The following is a 14,177-nucleotide window of genomic DNA, read 5'->3' as shown; positions in this document are numbered from 1 at the left end:
TCCGAGCTCTCCCATCCGCCCAAACAGTGGTTTACCCCCACATATGGGGTATCAGCGTACTCAGGACAAATTGTACAACAACTTTTGGGGTCCAATTTCTTCTCTTACCCTTGGGAAAATAAAAAATTGGGGGCGAAAAGATAATTTTTGTGAAAAAATATGATTTTTTATTTTTACGGTTCTACATTATAAACTTCTGTGAAGCACTTGGTGGGTCAAAGTGCTCACCACACCTCTAGATAAGTTCCTTAGGGGGTCTACTTTCCAAAATGGTGTCACTTGTGGGGGGTTTCAATGTTTAGCCACATCAGGGGCTCTCCAAACGAAACATGGCGTCCCATCTCAATTCCAGTCAATTTTGCATTGAAAAGTCAAACGGCACTCCTTCACTTCCGAGCTCTGCCATGCGCCCAAACAGTGGTTTACCCCCACATGTGGGGTATTGGCATACTCAGGACAAATTGTACAACAATGTTTGGGGTCCATTTTCTCCTGTTACCCTTGGTAAAATAAAACAAATTGGAGCTGAATTAAATTTTTTGTGAAAAAAAGTTAAATGTTCATTTTTATTTAAACATTCAAAATATTCCTGTGAAGCACCAGAAGGGTTAATAAACTTCTTGAATATGGTTTTGAGCACCTTGAGGGGTGTAGTTTTTAGAATGGTGTCACACTTGGGTATTTTCTATCATATAGACCCCTCAAAATGACTTCAAATGAGATGTGGTCCCTAAAATAAAATGGTGTTGTAGAAATGAGAAATTGCTGGTCAACTTTTAACCCTTATAACTCCCTAAGAAAAAAAAATTTTGGTTCCAAAATTGTGCTGATGTAAAGTAGACATGTGGGAAATGTTACTTATTAAGTATTTTGTGTGACATATCTCTGTGATTTAATTGCATAAAAATTCAAATTTGGAAAATTGCGAAATTTTCATAATTTTCGCCAAATTTCCGTTTTTTTCACAAATAAACGCAGGTACTATCAAAGAATTTTTACCATTGTCATGAAGTACAATATGTCACGAGAAAACAATGTCAGAATCACCAGGATCCATTGAAGCGTTCCAGAGTTATAACCTCATAAAGGGACAGTGGTCAGAATTGTAAAAATTGGCCCGGTCATTAACGTGCAAACCACCCTTGGGGGTAAAGGGGTTAAGGGCTTCAGAAAGACCGTTTCTGAAAATTGCCGCCAGGGCACATTCATTCCACTGAGTAAGCACAGACCACTTTCTAAACTTCTGACAGTACACCTCCGCCTCATCCTGACCCTGACACAAAGCCAGCAAGATTTTCTCTGCCTGATCCACAGAATTTGGTTCATCATAAAGCAATCCTAGCGCCAGAAAAAAACGCATCAACATCACGCAATGCAGGATCTCCTGGCGCAAGGGAAAATGCCCAGTCTTGAGGGTCACCACATAATAAAGAAATAATTATTTTTACTTGTTGAGCGGGGTCACCAGAGGAGCGTGGTTTCAAAGCTAGAAACAGTTTACAATTATTTTTGAAATTCAGAAACTTAGATCTATTTCCAGAAAATAAATCAGGAGTAGGAATTCTAGGCTCTAACATCGGATTCTGAACCACAAAATCTTGAATGTTTTGTACCCTTGCAGTGAGATGATCCACACAAGAGGATAGACCTTTAATGTCCATCTCTACACCTGTGTCCTGAACCACCCAAAGGTCTAGGGGAAAAGAAAGACAAAAAACAGTGCAAAGAAAAAAAAATGGTCTCAGAACTTCTCTTATCCCTCTATTGAGATGCATTAATACTTTGGCCAGCTGTACTGTTATGACCTGGTGGTTAGGAGCACCCGACCTGATAGTTAAACTCATACAGGACGAGCTCTGGGATGTGGGAGCTCTGCTGACCGCAAGCCCTAATCCTATCGCACACACTAGAAATAGCCGTGGAGCGCTCCTGACGCTCCCTAGGCGCCTCGTCACAGCCTAAGCGCTAGCTAGCCCTATAGAAGAAAATAAAGCCTACCTTGCCTCAGAGAAATTCCCCAAAGGAATAGGCAGCCCCCCACATGTAATGACTGTGAGTAAAGATGAAAGTCACAAACGCAGAAATGAGATAGGTTTCAGCAAAGGGAGGCACGACTAACTAAATAGACAGAGGATAGGAAAGGAATCTTTGCGGTCAGCACAAAAACCTACAAAAGACCACGCAGAGTGTGCAAAAGGGTCCTCCGCACCGACTCACAGTGCGGGGGTGCCACCCTGCATCCCAGAGCTTCCAGCTAGCAAGATAACCAGCTGGACAAAGAAACAAGAACAATAATAACAATCAGGAACTTAGCTTCTGCAGGAGAAGACAGGACGCCAGACAGATCCAGGAGCGAACTGAACCAATGCTAAAACATTGACAGCTGGCATGGAGAAACGATCTGAGTGGAGTTAAATAGAGAAGCCAACCAAAGGATAAACCACGTCACCTGTGTAAGGAACTTCAGAAGCAGCAGCTCCACTCACAGCCACCAGAGGGAGCCCACGGACCGAACTCACCGAAGTACCATTCATGACCACAGTAGGGAGCTCGACAACAGAATTCACAACAGGAACAGCTTTAGGCTAGGTTCACATTTGCGCTAGGTGAGTCCGTCTAAAGGACACGTTTTTAAGTAGTAAAAACGCAATGTAACGCACATACTAACGCGCCCATAGACTTGCATTGTCTGACGCATCATGACGCATCCCAAAATTGGTATGCGTTTGTCACATAACGTTTTTTTTCTGACGGACCTTGAACGCGGCTTGCAGTGTTTTCGGGTCCGGCCAAGCTAACGCTATTCCAGCAGAGCATTGTAAGAAACTCATTGTTGGTTACCAGAAGCGGATGGTCGCAGTTACTTTGACTAAAGGTTGTGCAACCAAGTATTAGGCTGAGGGTGCCAATACTTTTGTCTGGCCCATTTTTGGAGTTTTGTGTGAAATAATCAATGATTTGCTTTTTGCTTCATTCTCTTTTGTGCTTTTTCATTTAAGACAAATGAAATGAAGATAATAATAATAACAAAGAATTTGTGTTTGCAATCATTTTCAGGAAGAAACTGAGTATCATCTGACAGAATTGCAGGGGTGTCAATACTTTTGGCCACAACTGTATGTTCTGTAGGACTGGTATCTACCACTGACCACATGGCGGTAATATCTATGTTGGTCGTTACATAGAGATTATCTTCAGTAATAGCACGGTCATCTGCTGAGGTTCTCTTCCACTATTAGGCTACGTTCACATTAGCGTTGCGCGCCGGTGCGTCGGCGACGCAACGCACGACGCACCAAAAACGCGCGCAAAAACGCTGCGTTTTGCGACGCGTGCGTCATTTTTTGACGAAAATCGGACGCACGAAAAATGCAACTTGTTGCATTTTCTTGCGTCCGACGCTAGCGTCGAAAACGACGCACATGTCGGAAAACGCTACCAAAAAAACGCACGCGTCCCCCATGTTAAACATAGGGGCGCGTCGCCGACGCAACAGCGACGCACATTAGCGAAACGCTAATGTGAACGTAGCCTTAGGGTGCATCACCGAATTGTAATGAAGGTTACCTTGTTAGGGGCCCACTCAGAAACTTCGCCCCCCTGAACCAAAACTCTAGCTACGCCTCTGAATTTATGGGGTCAATCATTATGTTAACCCCAGTAACATATTACTACCTATACTCACCTTTGGTCCTGTACATGCAATCACAGCACAGTTACAGATAATGTCTTACCGCTGACGTCCTTTCTGATGGAATTGTTCACTTTTCCCATCTTTTCCATCTGGCCCAGAGCGACATGACAACTTCTTCCCGCCAGGACTCGTCTGCAGAGAATACAACAAAGACACATTTCACTTCTCAGTCCAGCCCCATCACCATCTATCCCCAACCTACACAAACTCCTCATCCTGCTGATACCCCAATACTGAGCCGCTGCTGCCATATGTGTCCCTATTACTGCACCTGATACCCCAATACTGAGCAGCTGCTGCCGTATATGTCCCTATTACTGCCCCTGATACCCCAATACTGAGCCGCTGCTGCTGTATGTGTCCCTATTACTGCACCTGCTGTGCGGTTCTCTGTGCCTTCTAAATTCTAAAGCACCCCTCTATAATATAGTAATGCCGAGTGCAAGTGCCCTAGAAAACAGTGCCCAGATTTTACTCCCTAGAAAGTAATATTGCCCTGTGTGCCCCTTTGATAGTCACAGTAATCTGAGATCCCCTATAACAAGAAGTGCCCACTTTACATTTAATAATGTCCAGTCTGCCCCCTGTACAGCTCCCCTATACAGTATAATGCCCCCTCACTGTAAGGTACCATCCACACAGTATACTGACCCCTTAGTAGCCCCCAAACTGTTTGATGGCTCCAACTCTGTATGATGGCCCCTTCATTCTAATCTCCACACTGTATAATGGCTCACTAGATGGCCTCCATATAGTATAATGCACCAGATCATCCTAAATATAGTATAATGCACTCCCCATAGGACTCCATATAGTATAATGCACTCCCCATAGGCCTACTCTATAGTACAAGGCAGCACCCATAGGCAGACTCTATAGCACAAGACATCACCCCCATAGGCAGACCCTGTAGTATAAGGCAGCACCCCATAGGCAGATCCTGTAGTATAAGGCAGCCCCCCATAGGCAGATCCTGAAGTATAAGGTAGCACCCCTATAGGCAGATCCTGAAGCATAAGGCAGCCCACCTATAGGCATATCCTGAAGTATAAGACAGCCCCCCTATAGGCAGATCCTGAAGTATAAGGCAGCCCCCCTATAGGCAAATCCTGAAGTATAAGGCAGCCCCCCTATAGGCAAATCCTGAAGTATAATGCAGCACCCCTATAGGCAGATCCTGAAGTATAAGGCATCCCCCCTATAGGCAGATCCTGAAGTATAAGGCAGCCCCCCTATAGGCAAATCCTGAAGTATAATGCAGCACCCCTATAGGCAGATCCTGAAGTATAAGGCAGCCCCCCTATAGGCAAATCCTGAAGTATAATGCAGCACCCCTATAGGCAGATCCTGAAGTATAAGGCAGCCCCCCTATAGGCAGATCCTGAAGTATAAGGCAGCCCCCCCTATAGGCAAATCCTGAAGTTTAAGGCAGCGCCCCATAGGCAGATCCTGAAGTATAAGGCAGCACCCCTATAGGCAGATCCTGAAGTTTAAGGCAGCACCCTTATAGGCAGATCCTGAAGTATAAGGCAGCTCCCATTAAAAAAAACAATAAATAAATACTCACCTCTCTTCCTCCTTGTTCCAGCGGTGCTCCAACCTCCCGCTCATCTTCTGACAGTGGACGCGGTGGTGACGTCATTGCGCCCACTGTCAGCGTCGCCACACGCTGACAGGGGATGATGGGAGAAGGAGCGCAGCGCTCCTTCCCTCATCAGTGTGGTGATGGGCGGGGGGCCCACTACTGGGCCCCCCCGGCCTGCTCAGGGGCACCATAGCGAGCGGCAGAGCAGGAAGATCGATTCTCCATGCTCCTCTGCAGAAGGTAACTGATACAGTTACAGTAGCATAGCTCCGGGTGGGCCCCCTCTGAGCTTCGGGCCCGAGGCGATGGTCCCCTCAGCCCCCCCAGTAGCTATGCTACTGCCCATAATGATAGTCCCCTTTTTAAAGGGGACAACTCCTTTAAAAAAAACTTCAAAATGATTATGAATAAATTGGGGAGAACATACGGTTGTTACCTATTAGAATCTTAAGGCTCCAGTGTGCATTAGACTATGTTTGGCCAAACCACCAACATCAGTGAGTCTTAATAAGCCTTTGCCATAAGTGTCTATTAGCAGCTTACTCCACTATCCCAACAGAAAACCCCTGGATGCTTGGTCATGCCAATTATACAGCAGTGACTTATCTCTAGTAATGCACATAATCTGTAATAATTTAAAATTTGGGATTTGTTATCAGTTGTGGACAAAAGTTTTGAGACTGACACAAATTTTGCTTTTGAAGTTTGCTGCTTCAGTGTTTTTAGATCTTTTAGTCAGATATTTCCATCGTTACTGAAGCTCCATTGTAATAATTTCATAAGTTTTAAACTTTCAATGACAAATAAATGAAATTTATGACTCAATAGTTACAGTGTTGATTCCTATTTTTCAAGACTTTTCCTCTGCCATGCTGGATATTTGCTTCTGGGCAAAGACTGATAACAACCTATCCTTGCCTAATTTGTGCTTGCAGTTTATCACAATTTCTGTGTTTTTGTTTATCCATCCACCTTTTGAGAACTGACCACAGGTTCTCAATAGAATTGAGGTCTGGGGAGTTTCCTGACTATGGTCCTAAAATTTCAATGTTTTGCTCACTAAGCCACTTAGTTATAACTTTTGCCTTGTGGCATGTTGACAATCTTGCTGGAAAAAGCGTTGTTCATCACCGAATTGCTCCTGGATCATTGGGAGAAAATGTTGGGAGGATACGTAGATCTCATAGCTGTGTTCTTAGACAAATTGTGAGTGAGCGCACTCCTCTGGAGGAAAGCAACCCCAAACATGAATAGTATCAGGATACATTACTTTTGGCATGTCACAGGACTCATCTTTTCTGTTTAAGACAATCTTACTTTAAGATGTGCCAAATAGTCTGAAGAAGGCTTCTTAAAAGAAAACAACTTTACCCCACTCCTATGCAGTCCAACCCCTGTTCCTTCTGTAGAATGCCGGTCAGTCTTTGATGGTTTTTATGGAGGAAGGGATTCTTTTCTGTGCTTCTGGACACCAGGCCAGCCTCCAAAAGTCTTCAACTCACTACACTTAAGCACAAATTTTCCCAAAGGGGATATCAAGAAAAAAATTACAATACGGAAACTCAAAATATCAACGTCACACAACAAACCCTAATTGGGTACAAAGGGCCTCAAAAGAAGGGTCAGGAGTATATTTTCCAAAATGTTATAATTTATTAATATAAAAATTGTACAGAATAAGTGTTAGGGGGACAGAGCACTGTGGGGTAAATGTGAGAGGATGGGGGGTATTGTGGGAGGTGAAGTGAGAGAGGAGGACAGGGCACTGTGGGGTAAATGTGAGAAGATGGGGGTTATTGTGGGGGCTGAAGTGGGAGAGGAGGACAGGGCATTGTGGGGTAAATGTGAGCAGATGGGAGGTATTATGGGGGCTGAAGTGGGAGGATGGGGCACTGTAGTGTAAATGTGAGATCGGGGTTATTGTGGGTGTTGGGGTGTGTAAGGGGGACAGGGCACTCTGGTGTAAATGTGAGAGAGGATGGTGGTATTGTGACTTCAAATTTTCAAATTACATTAATGAAAACACATTTCTCCACAAAGCTGCATGTATTCTATTTTTCACTCCATTTCCCACATTTAAGAAACTATTTTAATTTTAATTCAATTTTTAAAAAAAACATTAAAAAACATAAGATATACAGTAGCTTCTTGGTCCATTACACATTTATTCAATATTTTATTTACATGTCAATCATACAAAATACTGTACATTCACAAATTACATTTCAGTGCAAAATAAAACATGGAAAATAGATGCTACAGCATGAACCATACCTGGTTTCATTAATGTCCTGCCCTTGTAGATATGAGAAGCCAAAACAACCATTTTCAAAACCTCTGAGGTTTTTTTTTCTTTGCTAGTCAATCAGCAACACAAGCAAATTAGTTCCTGTCCTATGTGGAAGAAAAAAAAAAGTACGGTAATCTCGTACATTTTTTTTGGGAAGCCAAAAAGGCTCAAGTATCTTAGGTGAGCAGTACCGGCACCCCGAGTGTTTTTGTCTGAAATCTTTTCATACATGGAGCGCCTAACTCCCCCCCCCCCTTTGCTTTTACGCATGTGACGGGACAGCTTTTTTTACCCCCCATCTGGGAGAGAATTTTTATTTTCCTCCCACTACACAATATGTGAAAATAGTAATATAGGGTTGTTGTTTTTTTGTTCTTTTTTTATAACTTTCACCAGCAAATTTCTTCCATCAGTGAAACTAAGACTCCAATCCATCAAGCAGCGTTCATCAATTGCTTACAACGAAAGCGAAGTTTACCATGAAATTAAAAGTGGAATGGCACCTGTTCTGTATAATATATATATATATATATATATAATTGTCTAAGGGTTTTTCCGTCTGTCTGTCTGTCTGTCCAGGAAATCCCGCGTCTCTGGCGGCCTCGACCAAAAAGCGACGGGCACAGCAACGATGATGTCATAAAGGACGTAGACATCCCGCGTTTCTGATTCAGCGACGGGCACAGTATCGACGTAGATGTCATAATGGTTGCCATGGCGACGATGATGTCATAAAGGTTGCCTCGACCAATCAGCGACGGGCACAGTCTGCCGCGAATTCTGGAATCATCATTGTCCATATACTACGGGGACATGCATGTTCTAGAATACCCGATGCGTTAGAATCGGGCCACAATCTAGTATATATATAATTGTCTAAGGGTTTTTCCGTCTGTCTGTCTGTCTGTCTTTCTGTCTGTCTGTCCTGGAAATCCCGCGTCTCTGATTGGTCCAATCAGCAACGGGCACAGCGACGATGATGTCATAATGGTTGCCATGGCGACGATGATGTCATAAAGGTTGCCTGACCAATCAGCGACGGGCACAGCGACGATGATGTCATAATGGTTGCCATGGCGACGATGTCATAAAGGTTGCCTCGACTAATCAGCAACGGGCACAGCGACGATGATGTCATAATGGTTGCCATGGCGACGATGATGTCATAAAGGTTGCCTCGACCAAACAGCGACGGGCACAGTCTGCCGCGAATTCTGGAATCATCATTGTCCAGATTGCTGGACATTGTGCAGATTGCAATCATCATTGCTGATTGGTCGAGACCTGGCGGCCTCGACCAATTAGAGACGCGGGATTTCCAGGACAGACAGACAGACAGACGGAAAAACCCTTAGACAATTATATATATAGATATATATATATATATATATATATATATATATATATATATATATATATATAGTATCTCACCAGCAGAATTATTTTCCTTATCCGACCCAATTAAATTACCCAATTAAAGTCCGACATCTCCTTCACTGCGGTATGACCTGGAATTTCCATTGAATTCAAAAAGGTCTCAGTCTGAAAAGCAACACCACATCACTGACTGCAAAATGAGGAATGATATACCCTTTCTAGATCGAAAACATTATTTTGAGCAAATAACAAAAAAATATTCAAAAGTACGTAGCCATAAAGGCCATTACAGCAAAGTCTTTACATTCCAATGACAAAAAAAAATGCTTCCTGCAAACATTTTACAAATGACTGCAATAAATTAAGAAATAATTAAAATATTAGCAATGGAGCAATTGGAGATTACACAGAAACCGCTCCGGTGACGATCCTACGGATGTGCGTGTATGATTTTCTTATGGTGACGCTGCTATGATGGGAGACGCCGCGAGGGAGGACACACTCCTCAGTCAGTTTCCCGGTCTCGACATTCCAGCACAGAACAGTAGCAATCACCTCGTTCCTCTCATCTCGCCCACCCGTGATAAATATCTTATTACAACATGCAGCAATCCCGCAGCTTGCCCGTTCATGGCTAAACTTCGTTACCAGACTCCAAGAGTCATCGAGAGGGTTGTAGGAATACAAAGCCTTCATGGCGCCACCTGTACAAGAAAAAATATATATATATAGTGATTTTTTTTTCTTCTATTGCCTGGTATTGTACTGAACTTTGTGTAAATGCTTAATTACATTGCAGAATGAACAAACACATAATTGCACATCCACTACTACTAATTATCTACTGGACTAATGTATCTAAGTAAAGTAAAGCTCACTTAAAGGGAACCTATTATGTGAAAAAACGCCATTAACCTACAGATATGGGGTTAATCTGCAGGTTGATAACTTTCTGAAGCTTTACGGCTGCCAGGAGGAAGAGAGTTGTGCCGATGCTGCTTCAGTCACCACATAGTGAGCGGTGAGACGGTAACAGAAAGGGGCTTAAAGGGACTCTGTCACCTGAATTTGGCGGGACTGGTTTTGGGTCATATGGGCGGAGTTTCGGGGTGTTTGATTCACCCTTTCCTTACCCGCTGGCTGCATGCTGGCTGCAATATTGGATTGAAGTTCATTCTCTGTCCTCCATAGTACACGCCTGCGCAAGGCAAGATTGCCTTGCGCAGGCGTGTACTACGGAGGACATAGAATGAACTTCAATCCAATATTGCAGTCTGCATGCAGCCAGCGGGTAAGGAAAGGGTGAATCAAACACCCCCAAACTCTGCCCATATGACCCAAAACCAGTCCCGCCAAATTCAGGTGACAGGTTCCCTTTAAGCCAGCTCACCAGTAACCACCGCAGGTGCTCGCAACTCCCTGCAGATAAACGTAGAGTCCATGAAAATGATGTGTAGTTCCAGCTCCTTAAAAATAATCTTCTTTATAGAATCATAAAGAAGATTATTTTTAAGGAGATGGAACTACACATTTTCTTGGTGAGACTGTAACCAGGGGCGTACATAGAAATCATGGGGCCCCATAAATAAATAATTTCTGGGGTCACAGAAGAGAATATCTCTCAACTTTACATAGTAATTTCGTCCCTCCTGCTCAAGTCCAAGATTCACCCTTCATTGCCCCCATAAAGTATGATGCCATCAAATGTGTCCATCAAACAACACAGTATGATACCCCCATGGTGAATTCCTCCACATGCACCGTATAAATTACCCTACTGTACCAAACCTCAACCACCAAGGCAAAGTATGGTGACCCTAACAGTATGATCCCCCAACTATGACCCCCACACAGTCCTCTATGCAGTATAATGGCCCCCCACACAAACCTTCACACTGTACAACTGCAACTGTGTTCCTCCACACTGTATAATGTGCACCCCCCCATGGTCCTCCACACTGTATAATGTGCACTCCCATGGTCCTCCACACCGTATAATGTGCGCCCCCCCCCATGGTCCTCCACACTGTATAATGTACGCCCCTATGGTCCTCCACACTGTATAATGTGTGCCACCCCATGGTCCTCCACACTGTATAATGTGCGCCACTATGGTCCTCCACACTGTATAATGTGTGCCACCCCATGGTCCTCCACACTGTATAATGTGTGCCCCCCATGGTCTTCCATACTGTATAATGCCCCCCCATACTATATAATGCATCCCCCATTGTCCATCATACAATATAATGAACCCCCCATGGTCCTCCATGCAATATAATGCATCCCCCATGGTCCTCCATACTCTTTTAACGGCCACCAATCACTGATCTAACCCCTTAATGACCGCCAATACGTCTTTTAACTGACCTGAGATATAAGAGAATAGCCTCCCCATACAGATGACAATCCAGCATCTGTCGGTTGTACACTATAGCTGACAACTTGCTGTACCAGCCACGATCAGTATTTGCACCATCTAAATCTGTTTAACCCCTTAGATGCTGCTGTCAATAGTGACTACATCATTATAAATGGTTAACAGAGAGTGGGGGCTTCTTCTTTGTCACAATTGGTGCCCTCAGATCATGATTTTGTTGTCCTGATGTTTGCCATGGCAATTCATGACCAAATAGTGGCCTTAGAGTCTGACGGCTGTAGTAATCTGTTTAGAAGTTAGCAACACTTAGGTGGTAAAAATACACATTTTCAGTTCTGTCATACCACTTTGCATTAATTCCTGTAAAGCACCTGAAGGGTTAATAAACTACCTGACAGCAGTTTTCAATATGTTTAGGGGTGCTGTTTTTAAAATGGTATCACGTTTGTGGGTTTCCCAATATATGGGACCCCTAAAGTCACTTCAAACATGGATAAGTCCCTAAAAAAATAAATTTTGTAAATTTCTTTGAAAAAATGAGAAATTGCTGCTACATTTTTAAACCTCCTAAAATGCTAACAAAATAAAATAACATTTTACAAATGGTGCTGATGTAAAGCTGACATGTGGGAAATGTTATTTATTAATGGTTTGCTGTTGTATGACTATCTGGATTAAAGGGATAATCATTCAAATTTAGAAAATTGCTAATTTTTTAACATTTTTCTCAAATTTTTGATATTTTTTATAAATAAACACAAAAAATGTTGAACAAAATTTACCATTATCATAAAGTATAATGTGTCACGAAAAAACATTCTCAAAATCACTGGGATTTGTTGAAGCGTTGCAGAGTTATTACCACATAAAGTGACACTGGTCAGATTTCAAAAATTTGGCTCGGTCACTAAGTGGTTAAAAAAAATAAAAATATAATATTAACCTCTCATCATTCCACCCAATGCTCCAGTCTCCTTGGAGTGAGGTGTTAAGCACCACAAATCTCAAAATAGCGGGCGCGCTGTAATGACATCACTGCACCTGCTGCTCTGACAAGTCAGATGCCAAGGCAGAAGGATGGGGATGGAAGCGTTTGTTGACACTCCCTCCTCCATCATCAGAATGACAGGAAGACCCCACCTCGGGCCATCAGTGCGAGCAATGATGATGGAGGAGGGAGTGTCAGCAGAGGCTTCCACCCCCTCATTCAATGCGGTTGGGTGCTGCCGGGCAGAGTTGGGCCCGATGCTGGCACAGACCCTGCTAGGTCATGGGCCACATAGCAGTGGTGTGGCCTGCCGCCATTGGCTATAACCCGGTCCTGGCTCAGCAGTGCATCAGCACAGAGATGGCTGTCAGTCAGTGCTCCTGCTAGCCAGGCTTTCAGTACTGCAGCTACATGGTTTCAGAATGTTATTAACCTGTAGATTGTCAGCGGGTTTTCAAATGACAGGTTCCCTTTATAAGTGCCCCAAGGCTAGGATCATGCATGGTGCTGCACCTATTAGGAACAGATCAATAGGACAGTGTATTTCTTCGGGTACAAATACAGGTTGAGAACCAAGGACTCCAGACACTAATCTAAATATTAAGCTACTAGATGGTGGCCCGATTCGAACGCATCGGATTTTCTAGAATATGTATTTATGTATGTATATAGCAGCCACATAGTATATAGCACAGGCCACGTAGTATATAGGAGCCATGTAGTATATAGCAGACAAATACTACGTGGCCTGTGCTATATACTATGTGGCTGCTATATACATACATATTGTAGAATACCCGATGCGTTAATACAGGCCACGCAATATATAACAGTGGCCATGCAGTATATAACACAGCCATGTACTATATAACACAGCCCACGCAGTATATAGCAGCCACGCAGTATATAACACAGGCGACGTAGTATATAACACAGGCCATGCAATATATAACACTGGCCACGTAATATATAGAACAGCCCACGCAGTATATAGCAGCCACGTAGTATATAGCACAGCCCACGCAGTATATAGCACAGCCCACGGAGTATATCACACAGCCCACATAGTATATAACACTGCCTATGTAGTATATAACAGCCATGCGGTATCTAACACAGCCCACGTAGTATACAGCAGTGTGGGCACCAAATCCCTGTTAAAAAAATTATTAAAATAAAAAATAGTTATATACTCACCCCCTGGGATCCACCGAAGCTCCGGCGATACGCGCGCGGCTGCCGCCATCTTCTGTTCCCAGGATGCATTGCGAAATTACCCAGATGACTTAGCGGTCTCGCGAGAACAGAAGATGGCGGCAGGCGTGTGCGGCTCGGTGGACTACGGAGGGTGAGAATAGCAGGATTTTTGTTTTTTTATTATTTTTAACATTACATTTTTTTACTATTGATGTCGCATAGGCAGCATCAATAGTAAAAAGTTGGGGACACACAGGGTTAATAGCAGCGGTTACGGAGTGCGGTACCCGCAGCCCGTTACTGCTTGCATTAACCCTGTGTGAGCGGTGACTGGAGGGGAGTATGCGGGCGCCGGGCACTGACTGCGGGGAGTAAGGAGCGGCTATTTTCTTCCGGACTGTGCCCGTCGCTGATTGGTCGTGGCTGTTTTTGCAGTGTTGTATATAATCTCAATAAAACTGCTGTGCAAATAATATGAAGGTCTGTGGTGGTTCCGGTATCTGCGGACCGCTTTATATAGCGGCTGAGGTTACCTGTACAACCACATACCCAAAGGCTAGCCCTGACCAGACAATGCCACAAGGCGTTAACCTGCCTGCCATGTTTTTTCTCCTTTCCAAGTGAAGTAGGGGGTGAAGGATTTTAATCCCAAGTTATAAAACAATA

At 43.6% G+C, this 14,177-nt stretch overlaps 1 protein-coding gene across 1 annotated transcript in view; it reads right to left on the bottom strand.

The window, feature by feature from the left end:
• Nucleotides 1-7,424: 7,424 nt before the first annotated feature.
• The window catches only part of KLHL6 (kelch like family member 6), a 112,114-nt gene continuing 105,361 nt past the window's right edge, over nucleotides 7,425-14,177 (bottom strand). Inside the window, exon 7 of the mRNA XM_069727781.1 lies at nucleotides 7,425-9,650. Coding sequence (XP_069583882.1) covers nucleotides 9,349-9,650 — 302 coding nt within the window. The 3' untranslated portion in view covers nucleotides 7,425-9,348. The remainder of the gene's footprint in view (nucleotides 9,651-14,177) is intronic.

Source organism: Ranitomeya imitator, chromosome 5 (genome assembly GCF_032444005.1).
Source record: "Ranitomeya imitator isolate aRanImi1 chromosome 5, aRanImi1.pri, whole genome shotgun sequence".
Taxonomy (NCBI): domain Eukaryota; kingdom Metazoa; phylum Chordata; class Amphibia; order Anura; family Dendrobatidae; genus Ranitomeya; species Ranitomeya imitator.
Note: the sequence above shows the minus strand (reverse complement) of the source record. Positions and strands in the feature narration are given on the sequence as shown.